Source organism: Vigna radiata, chromosome 7, assembly GCF_000741045.1.
Source record: "Vigna radiata var. radiata cultivar VC1973A chromosome 7, Vradiata_ver6, whole genome shotgun sequence".
Lineage (NCBI taxonomy): Eukaryota > Viridiplantae > Streptophyta > Magnoliopsida > Fabales > Fabaceae > Vigna > Vigna radiata.
In genome coordinates, this window is record NC_028357.1 from 26,828,097 (window position 1) to 26,847,839 (window position 19,743).

The 19,743-nt window shown below is 35.7% G+C and overlaps 2 protein-coding genes across 3 annotated transcripts; both read left to right on the forward strand.

The window, feature by feature from the left end:
- The first annotated feature begins 7,436 nt into the window (after positions 1-7,436).
- LOC106768453 lies at positions 7,437-11,590 on the forward strand. The gene has a single exon (XM_014653628.2). The coding sequence runs from the start codon at positions 8,260-8,262 to the stop codon at positions 11,059-11,061; it is 2,802 nt and encodes a 933-aa protein (XP_014509114.1). The 5' UTR covers positions 7,437-8,259; the 3' UTR covers positions 11,062-11,590.
- Positions 11,591-12,675: 1,085 nt separating this feature from the next.
- Positions 12,676-19,738, forward strand: LOC106769170 (extra-large guanine nucleotide-binding protein 1-like). 2 transcript variants are annotated; one of them, XM_022783316.1, is made up of 10 exons: positions 12,676-12,788; positions 13,774-13,835; positions 15,037-16,144; positions 16,242-16,379; positions 16,526-16,630; positions 16,708-16,899; positions 17,239-17,416; positions 17,813-18,054; positions 18,618-18,781; positions 18,909-19,738. In XM_022783316.1, exons 2-10 carry the CDS (start codon positions 13,828-13,830, stop codon positions 19,498-19,500), a joined length of 2,727 nt encoding a protein of 908 aa, XP_022639037.1. In that variant the 5' UTR covers positions 12,676-12,788; positions 13,774-13,827; the 3' UTR covers positions 19,501-19,738. The 2 variants fall into 2 exon arrangements, with proteins under 2 accessions (XP_022639037.1, XP_014510162.1); XM_014654676.2 differs by lacking the exons at positions 12,676-12,788; positions 13,774-13,835 and adding an exon at positions 14,365-14,831.
- Positions 19,739-19,743: the final 5 nt, after the last annotated feature.

A 19,743-nucleotide genomic window follows, 5' to 3' on the forward strand; every position in this document is an offset into this window, starting at 1 on the left:
TCTATCTAACCAGCCAAATTCACAGGTCTATTTATATCTGATCAAAGACTTGCATTATATATTTCTTTTAACATATTTTTATCTTTTATATCTTGAATCAATTATAATCATTATTACCATTACTTTTTTTCACACTCTCAACTACGGTTGGAAAATGATAATAATTTAACACCTCACAAATAAAAGGGAAGAATTTGAGGTGAGAATAGAGATACTAATGACGACAAAGGTAATAAATGCTCACTTTTGTTTTTTACAAAGACACGTGATAAAACGAACAACGAACCTATCTGGAATACAACAAATAGAATAACATGAAGAATGCAATTACTCAAATATTATGCTAGAAAGAATAGATATCGTTGAGGAATATATCATCTTACTACTGATTTATCGTCTTTATGTTTCGTTTTTGTCATTTCTTTTGTTCTATATTGCTATTTATTCACTCTTTAATCTCTACATTTTCATCTTCCTAATGTTTTTTTTTATTCACGTCTGGTCTTTCATGTTCAATATGTTCTTACAACATTATATTAAATATTCAAGTTTTTATTTCAAAGTCATATATTATGTCAAGATATACAAAACTTTTTTATATGTAATCTTTGTTATTATATTCTACATTTAAAACTATCCTTTTAGTAGTTATTTCCTATTTGATATATAGACCACATGAGCATAAGACTAATAATTAGTTCTAAGTTACAAACTAGTTTATCAACTATATAAAAGTAATTTATAAGTAAGTTTTATTAAATTCCATATAAGAATAATATATATATATATGTTCCGGTCGGGTTTTGTTCAAGCTTTCCTGCACAATTTCCCGCTTCGAACCGTCCGATCCTCCGCTGATCCGACTCCAGTCCGATTGTCCTCCTGCGTTAAGGTCGGTCGGGTACCTGTCAATGACACTCCGACGCTCAAGTCAGTGATCAATCTTTTCTGATAAAAGGTAGAGATAGAGAGAGAAAGAGAAATAAATGTGCATTCGATGTGTCCCCTTACCTCTTACCTTTTGACTCCTATTTATAGTTTTTCTCATGGGCCAATGATTAGTGAAACCTTAATCACGGCCCAATTGCAGGCCTGTTGAGGCTAATTTAGTTTTACCTTAATCTCGAATGCTTATGATACCTTAATCTATGAACTCTGTCGGCCGTCCCTATTGTGTCACAAGAAAAGATTTGACGCTGGTCGTGACTCCCTTGATCCTACAGTACGTCGGCGCCCCAAGTTCTGATCGGCATATTTTTGACGTAATGACGCCTTTGACCGTCCGGTCTTTCTGCTGATGAATTCTTCAAGGTTTTTCTTATGGGCGCATTTGTGACCGACTTTGATTATTGACAGTCATGCGGACATGACAGCGTCGTACTGTGATATCTCGACTCCCGGCATGGCTTGCTTGGTTACTGGTTTGTCCATACGGCGACTTGAGGCTTACCGCCTAGGTCATATACGTTTCGTCTCTCAGGATTTCGAAGAACATTGAGCATGGAAAATGCGGTGCTAACTCGTGCTGATAGGACTCCACGTGAATTCTTCAAAGTTTTTCTTATAAACAAAGATTAGTCCCAGCCGTCAAGACCGGGCTTCACCATCATTTCCTTGGGTTTTGGCGCGGCGGTCGCCCCGACTATCCCTAAGATCGTCCGTCTCCCTCCTTACAGTACAATATATATATATATATATATAAAGGTGTCATAGTATAATAAAATTATTATGAAATTAGTTAACTTAAAACAATAATAATGTGATATTTTTCATGTTATTTTTTAAGTTATAAAATTTGTGTATCTTTTCTATCACAAAAGGAGAAAAAGAACACTAGAAATAAATCACCTTATCCCTTTCAAAGGTGATTATTTTAATATATATAACAAGAAACTCATTGTATAAATAACTTAAAAGTTAAGACTAATAATTTAAACATTTTTTTCTCTTAACGTGTCAAAATATTTTAACAAAACATGTGTAAATGAATTACGTGATGAAAAACCCAAAAGTGATAGGTTCGATACCAATTAGAATAAGTTGATCATATATTTTTTTAGCCTTAAAGAACTAAAGGCTGGGACTATGTGATGATAGACTCAATATCGATGAGGTTATTCACGAGAAGAAGGTTTAAGTTTTACTTATCAATGATCTGGTGGTTACTGAAGGAGTTAAAAGTTTAGAGAAGACATTAAGGTCTTGTTCACTTGAGTGGATTTGGGGAGAGTAATTGAGAGGATTTGAAGAAATTCTTTTTTGTTGCTTATTTAAATAGATTTGTAGACAAGTGAGAGTGGATTTGGAAGTAAATTTTTTTAATCAGTCACATAAATTAAATCCTACACTAATTCTCACAAACTTTACTTCTAAATCCATTCTCATTTACCTCCAAATTCACTCAAATAAACAACAACAAAAATTACCTTCAAATCCACTCAATTACTCTCCCTCAAGTCCACTCAAGTGAACAAGGCCTAAAGGTCAGTGGCTTTATGTTGGATGCCCACACAATAACCAAATATATCAACAAGTATATTGGGTATTTTGTAGTATAACAAGTGTCGTATCCAAGACATTTGGCAGAAAACACAATGTTCTAATTAGTTTAACTGTGAATAAAATAATAAATGGATGGCATAAAGTGTAAAATAGAGTTTATCTATGAAAACAAAGCAAAATGTATTGTAAAAAAAGTTTATATTTGAAAATGATTGACTTCCAAATTTGAAAATGTCTTGAAAATGTATATATAAATATATATATCAAAGCTTTTTCAAAATAAAAAGTTAAAGTGAAAGGAAGGAAGGAAACAAAAGTAATGCAAAAAGTTCTACCTCAATAGGAGTCCACCTAATTTTATTCCAAAGCACCCTTAACACTGGTTTTCTCACTTGTAGTATCTATGCTCTCATGTATCCACACATGATTATAGCAAAAGAAAAACATACAAATACATGAGAGGATAAACTAGTGTATTTAAAAGAAAAAAGTCTAGTGAAATCTTAAAGAATGATGGTACGAACATATCTTATTCAAACCACTCATTCAAAAGACATGTCATGAAATCAAATGTAATAACTACCTTCGGAGGACTTTTATATATAGAGTCAAACTCAAAAATATTGCCCTATCATCAGAATACCAATAATATTTTGGCTAAAAAGCCACGATTCTATTTGCCTTCCTAATGATAGAATTATTTTGTCTATTCTAGTTAGAAAGGGATCATTCCCTATCCTTACCTAACATAGGAAACCTTTATCGACTCTCACTACTAAATATCATACTATATATGAGTCGGGATACTTAACATAGTCTTGATAATCTCTTCCATAGTCCCTACTCATATACATCTAACACAATAATAGAATGCTTCTAACCTTCAACTTATTCCAACTACATTGAACATTTAAACATCTCAAGCAGTCATAGTCGCACACACACACACATCTAATTTAAAAATAATCATTAGCAAGATAGTAGTCATAATCACAAGAAACTAACCAAAGAGTAACCTATCACACATAACTTATTTACCAAATTCTCATATAGTCTTAAATCATTATACTATATCACACACAATCACAAGAAAATAACCAAAGTGCAACATATCACACATAACTTATTTACCAAATTCTTATATAGTCTTAAATCACTCACATATTGTTTATTTCAAATTACATGTTAACAATTCATCTTTCATTCTCAGTTACATTAGTGTAACATTTAAATACAATGTTTTCCTTAAATACATCAAAATTACGAGATGCATTACTCTACCTATAAACCTCAAATCAAAGATCTCAATGGTCAAAGTGAAAAATCACATGTCTAAGACCAATTGTCAAAATTTTAGTTTAATCCAACATTTAACGAAACGGGAACCCTACTTTTTTCGAGGTGATTCAGAATAGGAAATAGAGTGGCACCCGACACTACAAACTCTTGGGACTCACTAATTTGAGAGCTTCCAATAGTCTATAAGTGGCACCCAACACCCTCAAGATAGTACTCACAATCCAAGTGGTGTCTAACACTACTACAACGATGCCCAACAATATACTAGAAGCAAAAACTTCCTCTTTTGATTGAGCAATTTGATTCTTCTTGAGTTATTTCCCACCAAATAAACTTCATAATGCTTTGATATATCAATGCCTTAGCTCAAGAAGTGCCAAATGAAATCAATCAAAGATCTTTTAAAGAAGTTCTTATTAACAACGAAAACCTAGTTCTACTAGAACAAACATATACTTTAAGAGCAATTGAAACAAAGTTATTAATCTTTGAAACGAAACCATTATAACAAGATTTCACCCATCAAAGTTATAACATAGCTCAAGTGAATGACTGTAAGACCCATGAAAAATCTCTATTTTAATAAATAGTAGTAAATTTTAGCATTATTATAATAATTTTAATGAATAAAAAATATGATTAAGGTTATAAAAATTTAAATTTATGATAGAAAATTTTAATAATTTCAGAAGGAGGAGTTTAAAATTTTGAGAACCTATTTTAAAAGGTTTTGTTAAAAAAATGAATAATAAAAATGAATAGTAAAAAAAATATAAAAAAAATAAAATAAAAATAATGAGAGGATAAGAATATCTGAGTTGCATGATTAAGGAAGGATAAGGTTTGCAAGTGGTGATTAAAATATTAATAAAATATTAAAATAATAAATAAAAATAAATAATAATTTGAATAGTAAAACTTTTGGACTATAAATAGCCATGTGAGGGGAGCTTATTCTGCACAAAGAGAGGAAGAATCAAGTGAGAAATCTTGAAAAAAAAAAATTGAGAAGAAAAGAGTTGGGAAGAAAATTTTAGAAGAGTAGAGGTTCTGAAGGATTTTCGGGAGAACAACTTCTGAGTAGGAAACTAAGTCTGGAGAAGAGGTAAGGGGAGCTAACCTTTCAAAATTTTATATTATAAAATATTTTTTTAACTATTTATGTCTTGAAATTTTGTGCAATTACTGTTAATGAAAAACCTATGTGCTTGTTGTATAACTATTTGAATTTATGTGATAATATTATATGTTGTTGTTTTGAATCTGTGAATAAGAAATTCGTTAATAACACGTTGAGGAACACTTTGGCTAAGGAAATACCTGATACTTAAGTTATCCATTGTGACACACCTCTCTTTCCTAGAAGTCTACTCGATGTGTTTTTAACTAATTCTTATCAAACAGATTATGTGCAGTTAAATTATTTTGTGATATATTCAATTTGTATGATTTTTGGGAATGGATGGACTTTATGATGTTTGTATGAATTATTAAGTATATATCCTTTTTCTATTACATATATCTGGAAGGATAAGAAGATGTCTAACCGACTTTGCCAGATTCAACTTCTTGGTTTCCCAGAACATTTATATTAAAATTATTTTTTTATGGAAGCTTACCATTACTTTTTGTGTTGTATGTATTATATTATGTTGGATGTGAAATTTATGTTATTGAGCGTAATGGGAATGTGGTAAAGAGTGAGAAATCCTTACCGAAGGTCCATCTTGAAAAGTTGGACAGAGTAGGAAGGATGTAGTTTCAGTGGTTGTAATTATATCTGAAGATCCAGTTTGGGAGGACAGAGTAGGATATGATAATTGCGCTAGCAAGTAGGTGCATCCATATCCCATGATCCACTTTGGGGGACAAAGTAGGATATGATGTATCTGAGTAAAGTACCACTGCAAGCGTAGAACCTATTTAGAGTTCAATATTCATACGATTATTTGATTGGGTTGAGTTTATGATGATCATGGTGAGTTTATTGTATTATTAAGAGATTTAATTTATAAGTTAGATATTATGTTATTAATTTAAATATATTATGTTACTTTGTTATAATAGCTCACCCTTGCTTTATTTGTTGTTTGGTGGTTACTGTCGTGTTGTGTGTTTTCTCTCGGCGATGATCATCCGGTGGGTGTGAGCAGAAAGTGGTGAGACGCCGGTGGAACATGCGCTAGATGGAGGATCGACTAGTGTTTAACTCTTATGGACGAGATCCCCATCGTTTTAAGTTTGGAATGTATTAAGTTTAAAAATTGAGTGATGGTTTGTATATTGAGGAAAACTTTTATTCCTCGTTTCTATGACTGTTCTATCATATCAAGAATGTAATAACTATATTATAATTTAATACTATAATTATTGGGATGTTACAATGATAATTTTACTCCTTTAGGTTTCAAATAATGTTTTTCCTTTTCTCTTCAAAAATTCTAATCAAAAGCCAACTTGTCAAATATACCACTTAAAACCAAAAAAGTTAAATTTATTAATCTTTGAGACCAAAATATCAACCATTCATGTTTTCACATATACATTTCTCATAACACAAAATATTCATCACAACTTAATATCCAACCTTTGAAATTAATCAATTCAAATCACACTTCAATTTCACTACAATATATCACAATTCCATACAAAGATAAAACCAATTTTAAATAACTAATTTCCCTTACATGTTAAAAAGCACTACAAAGGTCCTTTGACATTGAACACTCCTAATAATTAAGATAGACAAAATTTGCACAAAAAATATGCATATCAAGAATCCAATCATAACCTAAGAATCCTAATTGGATATAGATTCATCAATGACTCTTAAATCACACATATAACCTAAGCCCTTTTACATGCAAACCAAAATCTAATTGACTTTAAAATGGATAAAAGAAGAGTTACAATGTTCAATAAAATAATTATTAAAAACAGGACTCGACGTTAGGAGTTTTATGATGTTTTTCGATAATAAATGATTAAACTAAATATATAGAGAGATTTTTTTATTTGTAGAAAAACAATGAGGTTTGTAATAATAAACTCTAGTTAATTATTTTCTATTCATCTAAAGCTTTTTAATAATAAAATAATTAAATAGATCTTATAAAAGTTATATTTCAATTAAAAAGATATACAACGACATATAATATTTCTTTATGTATATAATGTTAAAATACAATTAATAGTAAATTCTTATTTTTTTCAAATAAAAAATAAAATGATAACATTATTACTAATCAACTTGTTTTTATAAATTTATATTTTTTTTTTTATTTTTAACATTTTTATTCATAAATTATTTTCTACCATAAATATTTTTATTTTTTATGAGAGTAAATTATTAAAATAATCTTTAAAAAAACAGTTACAAGGATGTGAGTTTTATTTAAGAGTCATATCTCGAAATTTTTAAAAAAAAGTAACAATTGTGCTTTATAGTTTATAAATTCAGGACTTATAAGTTTTTTATTTCTCTTAAAAGAAATCCGTCTATATTTGTTGTTTACACTTTTTTTTATAGTTTTTTAATTAAACAATTATCTAATGAACAAAAGACACTTAAAAAATAGCATCTCCAAAATTCCACCAATTGGCAAATTCTGATAATTTGACCTATAGTGGATGCTAAGCAAGGGTTGTTTTCCAAGAGTTGAAAGAGGTGCTTTGGTCAGAGAGAGAAAGAGGACAAGGGGGTTACACTGAATTGAAATTTCCCTTCTTTTTCTTTTCTTTACCTTTTCTTTTTCATTTCTTTTTGGTTTTCAATTTAAGAAGAAAATCGTTCATGGCAGATATCTACCAAACTGGTTTGTTTTGGTTATCCTTCTCTCTTAGTAAAAAGAGAATTCGCTGTGGCGCTGTGCTTTAATTATTATGCCAAGAATTGAATAGAGAGAGGAGGAGGATCTTTCTTCACCTTTGAAGGCTGCTCAGGTGTTTTGTAAAGTGTCTCTCGCTACTGATTGAGCTTCACGGATTCTATTATTTGTCGTTTGATTCTTCTCGAAACCTATTACTCCAAAATTCTGTTTTGAATTTTCTTGTTGCTGCGAGTTGCCTTGCAAATTTTGGGATCTGGGTTCTAGGGTTTGAGCTTTGACTTTCTCTCTCTTTCGGATTCTTTTCGTTCGTTACCCTTCTCTCTCCTCTGAGAAACTGGGTGTTGAATTCTGTTGTGGGTTGTGGACAAAATAGCAATTTTCTTTCTAGGGAAATGTTTAGCTGAGTTGTTTGTTTATCTTTAAAAAAAATGTCATGTTTCACACCTTGATTGTTGGGAAGGTGTGGTCTCTAAAGATTCCAGATTCCTTATCTTTTGTTGGGGAAGCTCTTGAAGCAGAATTTGTTGTAGATTGATGTGATGGGCTAAAGTAAACACTGTTGTTCTGTGTTGTTTGAAGTGTGGGAAAGAATCTGAGATTGGTTTGTGTGAGAAGAGGAGAAAGGAGCATGCATCTGTCACTATGGAAGCCCATTTCTCACTGTGCTGCACTGATCATGGACAAGAAGAGCAGGAGNAAAGATGAATCCAATGTTGACATCAAGAGAAACCCATCAATGCTTCGGAAGCTGCAAGAGAACAAGCTCAGGGAAGCCCTTGAGGAAGCTTCTGAAGATGGCTCACTCTCTAAATCTCAAGACATAGACCAGCCGGACTCTGCTGCCAACCAAGATGATGGCCTTGGGAGATCCCGATCGCTTGCCAGGCTGCACGCCCAGCGCGANTTCCTTCGAGCCACCGCCCTTGCGGCNGAGCGCATCTTCGAGTCTGAGGAGGAAATTCCCAGCCTACCGGAAGCATTTTCCAAGTTCCTTACCATGTACCCCAAGTACCAGTCCTCTGAGAAGGTTGATCAGTTGAGGTCTGATGAGTACTCACATTTGTCCCCCAAGGTATGCCTTGATTACTGTGGTTTTGGACTCTTCTCTTTTGTTCANACAATTCATTACTGGGAGTCTTCTACGTTTAGCTTGTCTGAGATTACTGCAAATTTGAGTAACCATGCTCTTTATGGTGGTGCCGAGAGAGGAACTGTGGAGCATGATATAAAGACTAGGATCATGGACTATTTGAATATACCCGAGAATGAGTATGGCCTTGTTTTTACTGTNAGCAGAGGATCAGCTTTTAAACTTCTTGCTGAATCATACCCTTTTCATACAAACAAAAAGTTGTTGACCATGTTCGACCATGAGAGCCAGTCCGTTGCTTGGATGGCTCAGAGTGCTAGGGAGAAAGGTGCTAAAGTGTACAGTGCTTGGTTTAAATGGCCAACCCTCAAACTCTGTTCCACTGATTTGAGAAAACAGATTTCCAACAAAAAGAAAAGGAAGAAGGATTCGGCTACCGGTCTTTTTGTGTTTCCAGTGCAGTCTAGAGTGACTGGGGCTAAGTATTCATACCAGTGGATGGCCTTGGCTCAGCAGAACAACTGGCATGTCTTACTGGATGCCGGTTCATTGGGCCCCAAGGACATGGATTCGCTTGGCTTGTCCCTCTTTCGGCCAGATTTTATAATCACTTCATTTTACAGGGTTTTTGGATATGATCCCACAGGCTTTGGCTGTCTTCTGATCAAGAAATCGGTGATGCAAAGCCTTCAAAATCAGTCTGGTTGTACCGGGTCTGGAATGGTGAAGATTACTCCGGAGTTTCCAATGTATTTGAGTGATTCTGTAGATGGCTTGGATAAATTTGTTGGAATTGAAGACGATGAAATCAGTGGGTTGGGGGACAAGACTNCTGAAACTCGTCAGGGAACACAGTTGCCTGCCTTTTCTGGTGCNTTCACATCTGCTCAGGTCAGAGATGTGTTCGAGACTGAAATGGATCAAGACAGCTCTGAAAGAGATGGAACCAGCACCATATTTGAGGAGACGGAGAGCATATCTGTTGGAGAGGTGATAAAGAGTCCGGTGTTCAGTGAGGACGAGTCATCGGACAATTCATTTTGGATTGATTTGGGTCAGAGTCCATTGGGGTCTGATGGTGCAGGTCAATCGAATAAACACAAGATAGCTTCCCCACTACCTCCTTTCTGGTTCAATGGGAGGAGGAACCAGAAGCAGCCTTCACCAAAACCAACATCCAAGATGTATGGCAGCCCGATGTACGATGACAGAGAGGTAAACCTAGGTGCTCACGAGGACCGCCGTGTGCTGTCATTTGATGCGGCTGTTCTGATGTCACAGGAACTTGACCGAGTCAAAGAGGTGCCTGAAGAAGAGCAGGTGGAGGAAGTTGATCATTATTCAAGAAATGGTAATGGGTCTGATCATCTGCATGTGGATGAGATCCTGGAAGAACCTGGAACCAGTGGAGCGGTCAATAATGGGTCTTGGCTGAACAATTCAACTTCTCTTGCTCGGCATCAAAGCTTGGAGAATGGGTCTACTTCGGAAATATGTGCTGATGTCAAAGAGAGTGCCATAAGAAGGGAAACAGAAGGTGAATTCAGGCTGTTGGGTAGGAGAGAAGGGAATCGTTATGGCGGGGGTAGGTTTTTTGGTTTGGAAGAGAATGAAGCGACCAGCAGGGGAAGAAGAGTGTCTTTTAGCATGGAAGATAATCGTAAAGAGTACCTTAGCCAGACCTTAGAACCGGGAGACGTATCTGCAACTAGCTTTGATGATGAAGAGGCGACCAGTGATGGAGAATATGGTGATGGACAGGACTGGGGCAGGAGGGAACCAGAGATAACGTGTCGTCATATTGACCATGTTAACATGCTTGGTCTCAATAAAACTACACTTAGACTTCGGTTTTTGATAAATTGGCTTGTTACCTCGTTACTGCAACTGAAGTTGCCTGCTTCTGATGGCGGTGAAAAAGCAAGTCTTGTCCACATATATGGTCCTAAAATAAAATATGAAAGAGGTGCAGCTGTGGCTTTCAATGTGAGGGACAGAAGTAGGGGGCTAATTAATCCAGAGATTGTTCAAAAGCTTGCTGAAAAAGAAGGAATCTCTCTTGGTCTTGGTTTTCTGAGTCATATACAGATTCTTGATAGCTCAAGACAGCATCGTGGAGCTCCTAATCTAGAAGACACAACTCTTTGTAGACCAATGGAGAATGGTCGGCGTGATGGAAAAGGTAGCTTTGTTAGGCTTGAAGTTGTGACGGCTTCACTGGGCTTTCTGACGAATTTTGAGGATGTATATAAATTGTGGGCTTTTGTGGCTAAGTTTCTCAACCCAGCATTTATCAGAGAAGGCGGTCTTCCTACTGTTCAAGAAGGTTCTGAGACATGAGATGGTAAAGTTGGTCGCAACTTTAATCAATTTTGGAGACTGAACATGAAAGGTTATTTGTGAGAAGTTGCCAAAAGGGGCAGCAGGCGTAGCTGCGGGAAGAATGGATTGATTGATGATTTGTGAGATCCTACAATGACGCAAACTTATTTTCTGCATCAAAGCAAGATAGGGCAAGCGGGGTGGATTTGTTAATTCATGTTTCTTGTTGCTTACATTTTTAATTTTCCTATTTTGTTTGTCGAGCTGCTTGTAGAGTTGGCTTTAGAGATTTGTTCCATATAGGAAAGCCATGGTGTACTTTGAAGCAAGATTGTATGGGTAGAACTTCTACTGATATATACTTAGCTTCTGTTGCATACGAAAGGATTTCCAACTTCTGTAAAAATGTAGTGTTCATGTTCATGCTATACTTTACCGTACCATCCAATTGGTGCTTTCTTTTTCGACTTCAATTTCCAAAATGTTGGTGAAACTTGGAGTATTTGACTTCAGGTGAGAACGGAATCGAAATGTGCTTTTCTGTGGCTATTTTTTCCCCTCTTGTTATTATTACCAAAGGATTTTTACAGACACCTCAATCCTAAACATTGGACTTCTCGATTTTTTTTTCCATATAATTGACAGTCTGGTGATGAAGTTTGTCGATAACGATTGGTCCTGGTTTTAAGGAAAAAAGGCAGAACAAGAAACGACAAAGTGAACAATATGTTCTGCCTTTTCCAAAATGGTTTTTGATCTTTATATAGACCTGGTCCTGTTAACCATTGCCTAGGACATGGTTAAGAAACATTAAATGCATGTTGAAACAAATAAAAATGTAAATTAAATATAGTATTAAATGCATAATATCAATAAAAATTCTATTATATCTAAACAAGGTTACCCATCACATCACATTATTTGTTATTTATTTATCTATTTATTATTATTTTTTTTCTTTTAATAATGTCGTTACCCACCAAATTAATGTATGCATTGAACTTGTAAGTTATACGCTTTCACTCACACTCTACACAATGGAATAAAATCAGTGGCAAATCAAGCCTCAAGAAATATTTTTAGCATATTTCGTGAGCGGCATCACCAAAAAGGTAACTTGACTGAGAAATCAGCTAGAAAATAAAATAAAAATCCATCTAAATAAGCTTACATTAACTCAAACTTTCATCATTTCTCTTCACACAATCAACTTCCTTTTAAAAATCTTAAAATGTATCCTTTTTATAACGTTCATTATAAAAGAAGAAAAAGAAACAACCAAATTAATATAATATTTATACCAAAGTATATAAACTTAATCGTATAAATAAATACAAATCTTATCTTATCTAAGAAATCGATTTTATGTACATTAAATTCATTTAAATAAAATTTTCTTTGGATTTATATGTTATTATACAATAGAATTAGGGGTAAAAAATGTTATAAAACTTTACTACAAATGTTAATAAACATTTGAAAGGAACATTATTGTAATAAATGGAAGAAATTATAGTGTAAGTTACTATAATTCATTTTAGTAAATACACTTATTTTTGTTTGGTTTTGGTTCTTCTTGCTCAACGATTGGAGTTGTGCTAAGAGCATATTAGGTGGTCTCTATTGCTTTCTCCTATTTCTTGTCCTTTGTTCTAGTTTTTTCTTGTGCTTTGCACATTCTTGCTTCATTTCCTGTTTCAGTGGTGTGAACATATTCTTCTTGGGGTTTTCTTATCTTCGCTCAGGTTTGTTTTGCTTGCTTGCGAAGTGTTTGTTTTTTTGTTTCTTAGTGGAGTTTTGGTGTTCCTTGGTTTTGGCAGTGAGGTCTTTTTCTACAGGTCTGCAATTCCTTAGAGTCGTTTCGATGGAAATGTTTCTTGCTCCGCTAAGCCTTTGATAGTAGGTAGTTCTTTTTTGGCTGGGAGTTTTGACACCCCTAGTTTCATGTGTAGTCTTTGTAATGAGCATCATTTATTCTGAGTGTTCTTACTTCCAGGTTTTGGTCTTTAGATGTATTAAATTTTTTCCTAGTTTTGTTTGGATTTCTCCTGATAATATCCTTAAAGTCCTACTCTTCGTGAGATTAAGTTCACGATTATTACTTTACTCTATATGGATCATATGTAAATTCATAAATCAGGAGAGATTCAAACTTATGCTTCGATTCTACTCTAGTGTACACTTGATCAATAAATATGTAGTTCTTTTGATAAGAATATGGATAGTGTAAGTAGAGGTAACCTTGGGCATGCTACTTGTGCTGGTATCTCTATAAGGGTAGTGACGTGATTATATTGAGAGCTTTTCAACTTACTTAAGAATTTGTAATGTCTTTATATGATATCATTATTGCAATAGAGATTTCAAGTGAAAATAATTCTTAAAAGTGTGGTTGGAGTGTGAATTTTCTTGATTTGTCAGGCGTTTAATAATTCTTCTATTAAAAAAATACACCTATTTTCTCCTATAATGCTATGACAAAAATTGGGACAAAACCTGCATATAAAACAACATATGAAATTATATACTTTGCTGTACAGAAAAGAGTGTAAATAAGGGAAAAAGTTTGAGAGGAGGAAAATAGAATTACCTTGTATGTTTTCACTATCACCCTCACATGCAATTCCTTCCTTTTGAGCATCCAAGACTAATACATATAGATTTGGCGCTTCTGATGGCGTATTCATTATTGTGGGACTGATTAAGACCTTTTTTCTTGCCTTCTTCCAGCAAAATGTGGCAGTGAAGACTCTAGCGCATGTCCTATACCTACCGTCATCCAACATGATTAGGTATACTGCCAATACATACAGAATGTCCAAAAAATTATGCCTCTTTTACTTAGCATCCACCAATAGCTACAAATTGCAAATTAGAGGAGAATGTCAAATTCTTGTGTATTGTGATCATGCAATAAACTCAATTGTTATAATATAGGTTCTGTGTATCTACTTATATCTTTATATGTTGTAAATCGATTTTATCTGCAGTTGAGGTGTAGTTCATTCCTGTCACTTATACTTTAGTTTAGTAACATTATTTTTTATGGTTCAATTTCTTTTATTTGAAACTGTATGGTGACAATCATTGTTGGGCCTCACCCACTAAGTTTTGCTTCACCAAAAGGAAGTATGATAGAAGATTTTATGGTGCTGCTTTTCCATGCGGTAGTTGACAAATTGGAAAGAAACAAGTTGTTGGATTCGGCTTTTGAAGAGGCATTCATCGAATGGGTGTATGAAGTTGATGAGATGTGATCCTTGGAATAGATCCATACACACTAGTTCATGCAAGGTTCTGGTAACTCTCTTACTGGAGTGAATGTTTTTGATGTGTGAGTAAAAGAAGTAATTGGATGTTTGGGACTTAAAAGGCTTCACGCGGAGCCCGTGCTGAGTAACCGATCGATTTAAAAGCCATTATGCTCTTGCGTCGCTATCTTTCCTTCTCCTCTGGCCATGGTCCCTCCCAGCTTCTGCTATCTCTATCCGTAGCAACCACAAGCCAAAAACTCCGATACTAATTGCACTCTGCAAAAGGACGCCATCTCCGACCCCACCTGCACAAAAAACTAAAAACTAAATTTAAAAGATTCCACTCCCACCTCTTTTTCGTTTTTTCCCTTACACCCTTCACAGCTACGCACTGCTTCCAGATTGCTACTTTTAAATTTGAACATATAACACCAATCCCACGTAAAATCAGAATCCACACTTTTGGTTGCTGCATTCTCGAATAAACATATCACCGTCTCTTGCTTTTCTTTTCTTCTTCCCACTCAAAATTAGGTCTCCTTTTCCTTCCTTCACTGTTTCTATTTGTCTCTTAAGTTTTAAAGTCTTAACTGTCTTTATTCTTTCCAAGTACAAGTAAAATATTCATTTCCTGCCTTTATTTTGAAACTTCAATTTCCGTTGTTTTGGTGCCAACTTCATTCAACTCATACTTTCATACTTTCATTCGTCAATGTTGCCTCCTCCTCCTCCAAATTAGGGCAACCATGTCGCCGGTCAGGACAATGACGCTGATCGCCGACGTCCTCTCCGACGAGGAAGAGGAGTACTCCTTCGCCGTTGCGTACAGCGGACCAGACCCGGCGTACGATCTTCCCCGGGCAGTGCCGATCACCGTTGACAAGATTCCAGTGGCGACGGCAGTCGAGGTATCGCAGGCTTCTTTCTCTGACGAGCTTTCGTTGCCGGTGGTGCAACCGCTCTCGGCGCCGGAGCTTCAATTCTCGAAGGAGCTGAAAACACTGAACTCTGAGCCCACTGTGTCCCCGACGTCGGTGATCGCCTTCGACCGGAGCAACGATGGAGGCTCTGGCAGAACCACTGTGTCTCCGACGTCCGTGATCGCTTTCGGAGACGCCGCCGCGGAAGCCAATGACGCGTGCGAGTTGAGTAGCGAAAACTCGTTTTCGGACAATTTAGGAACAGTAAGAGACTCGAGCGCGTTGTTGTTGAGGCATTCGACTTGCGAGAAAGACAGCTTGGATTTCAACGATTCGAGCCAGCAAGATTACGCTTCCACGTTGAGTTCCGATTATCCATCGTCTCACATTTCTCCTTCGAAAACTAACGATCCCGAACCTGATAGTGACGGTAAACGAGGAGCTGTGGTTAGTATCGAGGAGGATGAATACGTAGCGAGAGAGAGGGTTAAGAGAGAGAGTGCGAGGAAGGGGAGGAAAGGTTCGTGCTATCGTTGCTTGAAAGGGAATAGGTTATCGGAGAAAGAAGTGTGTCTCGTTTGTGATGCTAAGTATTGTGGGAATTGTGTGTTGAGAGCGATGGGTTCTATGCCAGAAGGTCGCAAATGTGTTGGTTGCATTGGGTTTCCTATTGATGAATCTAAGAGGGGTAGTTTGGGGAAGTGTTCGCGGATTTTGAAGAGATTACTTAATCATTTGGAGATTAGACAAATTATGAAGGCAGAGAGGTTTTGTGAAGTGAACCAGCTTCCACCTGAGTATATTTGTGTGAATGGGAACGCTCTTTCTTTTGAGGAACTTGTCACGTTGCAGAGTTGTGCTGACCCTCCGAAGAACTTGAAGCCCGGGAACTATTGGTATGATAAGGTGTCCGGTTTTTGGGGGAAGGTACGTGTGTATTTTTTGGGGGTATTAGTTGTGTTCAATTCTTTGGTTTTACTGTTCTGATTGATTGTTTGTTTGTCTGTTTGTGTGAATTTTGCAGGAAGGACAAAAGCCTTGTAGAATTATTAGTCCGCATCTGAACGTTGGGGGTCCCATCAAACCGGATGCTAGCAATGGAAACACGCAGGTTTTCATTAATGGAAGGGAAATAACAAAAGTTGAGCTTCGAATGTTGCAGGTTTGAATTTCAATATATTTAAAAATAATAGAAAATTTTGAATGGCTCTATGGTCTATATTGATTTTAATTGTTTTTTTTTAATTAATTGTATCTTGTTTTGTTAAAATTAAAAGTTGTTGAGAGGATTTTGTTTTGGTTGAGCAGTTGGCAGGAGTTCAGTGTGCTGGTAACCCACATTTTTGGGTCAACGAGGATGGTTCATACCAAGAAGAAGGACAGAAAAATACAAAAGGGTGCATTTGGGGAAAGGTAACGTTTTATTTTTTTGCTAATTTAAGTCAATGTTCAATTTGCATCATTAAACTCTTTTATATTTCACTTTTTAGGCTGGAACGAAGCTTGTATGTGCTTTACTGTCGCTACCAGTTCCTTCTAATTCTAAATGTTCAAATTCATGTGGGTTTCTATCCTCCAATCTGGTTACCAGACCAGTTCCTGATCACTTTGACCATGGAGTAGTTCATAAGCTCCTCTTACTTGGTTACACTGGGTCGGGAACAAGCACTATTTTCAAGCAGGTGATTTTTCATTTTATGATTGCGTTCGGCATATGTTCATCAAAATCCTCATCTCTGAATTCAATTTGCAATAAAACTAACTTGGAGAAAGTTTGTATGAGCGGTGGTTGATGCTATGTGCTTATGCACAGGCACTTGAAGTATTATTATTTCAAACTGTTTAGGCGTTTCTAACTTCTATTTAATCTTTATCAATGTGTTGCTACGTAAACAAATTCGATGATATTACTTTCAATAGTTACCTGTATTTTTTGTCTTCCTTTTTGTCTGCATGGATGCATGCGTATTTTTGCTGAAAGCCAAGAAATCAATGTATTTATAGAATTCTAAACGTGTCAGGCCAAGATTCTTTACAAAAACACTCCCTTCTCAGAAGATGAACGTGAAAGTATAAAGTTGACCATTCAGACCAATGTCTACGCCTATCTTGGCATACTCCTTGAGGGTCGTGAGCGTTTTGAAGAAGAAAGCCTGGCGAATTTAAAGAAAAATCAATCTTTTGCGCTTGACACTACAGGTATCAGTTCTAATTTCTTCCTTCTTTGTACGGGAATCTATAGAATTTTTCTTCAGTAAGCTTTCTTCCCTACCACAATCTGATGCATAAAGTCATCCACAGTCCCAATATTATTCATTAAGCGTATATGTTTTTATGGTACCCGTACGTTTCACACTTAATATCTTTTAGCCCCTTCACGTAACTCATTTAATTGCTTTGAATATAAAATAATTGTATAGGAGACATTAAATATATTGCTACGTTTCCAACCAAGAGAAAAAAAAAAGAATGTTGATGTCCAACTGATAGTGACAGAAATAATAATGCTTGCTGATTCCTGTACAAGAAACAATTAAATTTCAAATTTAGGTTGTCCATTTGTACTAAAGATTGGTTGATATCATAACGGTTCAGGAACCGGTCCAAAACTTGGCGAGAAGACAATTTATTCCATTGGCACAAGATTGAAAGCATTTTCTGATTGGCTTCTGAAAACTATGGTTGCGGGCAAGCTTGATGCTATCTTTCCCGCTGCTACTCGTGAGTATGCTCCACTGATTGAGGAGTTATGGAATGATGCAGCCATTAAGGCCACCTATGAAAGAAGAAATGAAATAGAATTGCTACCCAGTGTTGCCAGTTATTTCTTAGAGAGGGTATGGATCCTTCTGTTGTTTTGTGTTTATTTTCATCGACAAGTTTAATTAATGCATGTACTCTTGTTCACTTAAGTGCAATTGAATTGAATGACCATGGACACGTATTTGCTTTCCACTTTTGCATATAACAAAAAATGTTAAGAACACTCTGTATAAAGGAATATGTGGTAAATTTTTGGGGTTATAAAAAATAAATGGGACCCTCAATTAGGCTGGAACAAATATTGATTAAATTTATAATGTATGAATGTGAATGATGACTTCAATGTATTTGATGCAAATGAGGTTAGCATATAGTTTTTGGTCTCCTGGTCTGTTTGTTTGGCTAGAGTTAAGTTCAATTTTTAGGCTTCTGGTTAATTTGAGCTAATTTATCTGCTAACTAATCAAACTCAGCCTGCTTTATATCCATCCATTAAGCACTAGAGTGCTTCAGTAATAGTTATACAAAATTTGCGCCCTTATCTTCTTTATGTTTCCTCGATACTTGTTCTTTTACTCTTGAAAAACGTTGTTGTGCTAGTGGCTTGGAGAAACTAATATTTCAATGCTTTGTTTAGGCTATTGAGGTATTGAGGACTGATTATGAACCCTCGGACTTAGATATTCTCTATGCTGAAGGAGTTACTTCATCCAATGGGATGGCTTCTGTAGAGTTTTCATTTCCTCAATTAGCTGCTGAAGATATTGTCGACACTGCTGATCTACATGATTCTTTAGTTAGGTGGGTGAAAACATTTGCACCAATGATTACTGTGAGAATTTTTTTGGGTAGCCCTGTTTGATTCAATTGCTAAAGCAGCTATAAAATGTTGCTGATCTGTACCGTTCTTTGCTCTCCTTCATTACAGGTATCAACTAATAACAATACATGCAAGAGGGCTAGCAGAAAATTGCAAGTGGCTAGAAATGTTTGAGGACGTTGGGTTGGTGGTTTTCTGTGTTTCCCTGAGCGACTACGATCAATTTTCTGTTGATGGAAATGGTTGTTACACAAACAAGATGATATTGAGCAGGAAGCTTTTCGAAGCCATAGTTACTCATCCTACTTTCGAACAAATGGACTTCCTGTTGATACTAAACAAATTAGATGAGTTTGAGGAGAAAATTGAACGAATCCCACTTAGCAGGTGTGAGTGGTTATCTGATTTTCGCCCAGTAATTAGTCGACATCGCTCTGGCATCAACAGCAGCAGTATTAACAATAGCCCCTCCCTTTCTCTGCTTGCTTCCTATTACATAGCCGTTAAGTTTAAGAGGCTCTATTCATCTCTTACGGGGCGAAACATGTATGTCTCCTTGGTGAAGGGGCTGGAACCTGATAGTGTTGATGCAGCACTTAAATATGCAAAGGAGATTTTGAAGTGGAACGAAGAGAGACCAAACTTTAGCTTAAGTGATAACTCAATGTACAGCATTGAGGCGAGTTCATTCTCTCATTAACTGCTAGTTCAGACAACAGTGTTGGTTAAGTCATATCATCTATGACTTTGATCCTGTGCCATGTACATATATTGCTAACTAGGAGCTGTACACGGAAACACATTCCTTCCACTATGCACTGCAGTCGTATGCTTCACGCTGTTTGTGTATGTTGTGTCTTAGCACGTGCTACACGGATGAATGTGTAATGTTCAAATTCATTTTTTCATATGGTAAAGCAAGTATTGATGCTCCTATTTACTA

Bases quoted from the DNA above. Each gene is read 5' to 3' on its own strand.
- LOC106769170 (XM_022783316.1), top strand. The intron at 16,145-16,241 runs GTACGTGTGTAT...TGAATTTTGCAG, and splicing joins TGTCCGGTTTTTGGGGGAAG to GAAGGACAAAAGCCTTGTAG. The intron at 18,055-18,617 runs GTATGGATCCTT...TGCTTTGTTTAG, and splicing joins CCAGTTATTTCTTAGAGAGG to GCTATTGAGGTATTGAGGAC.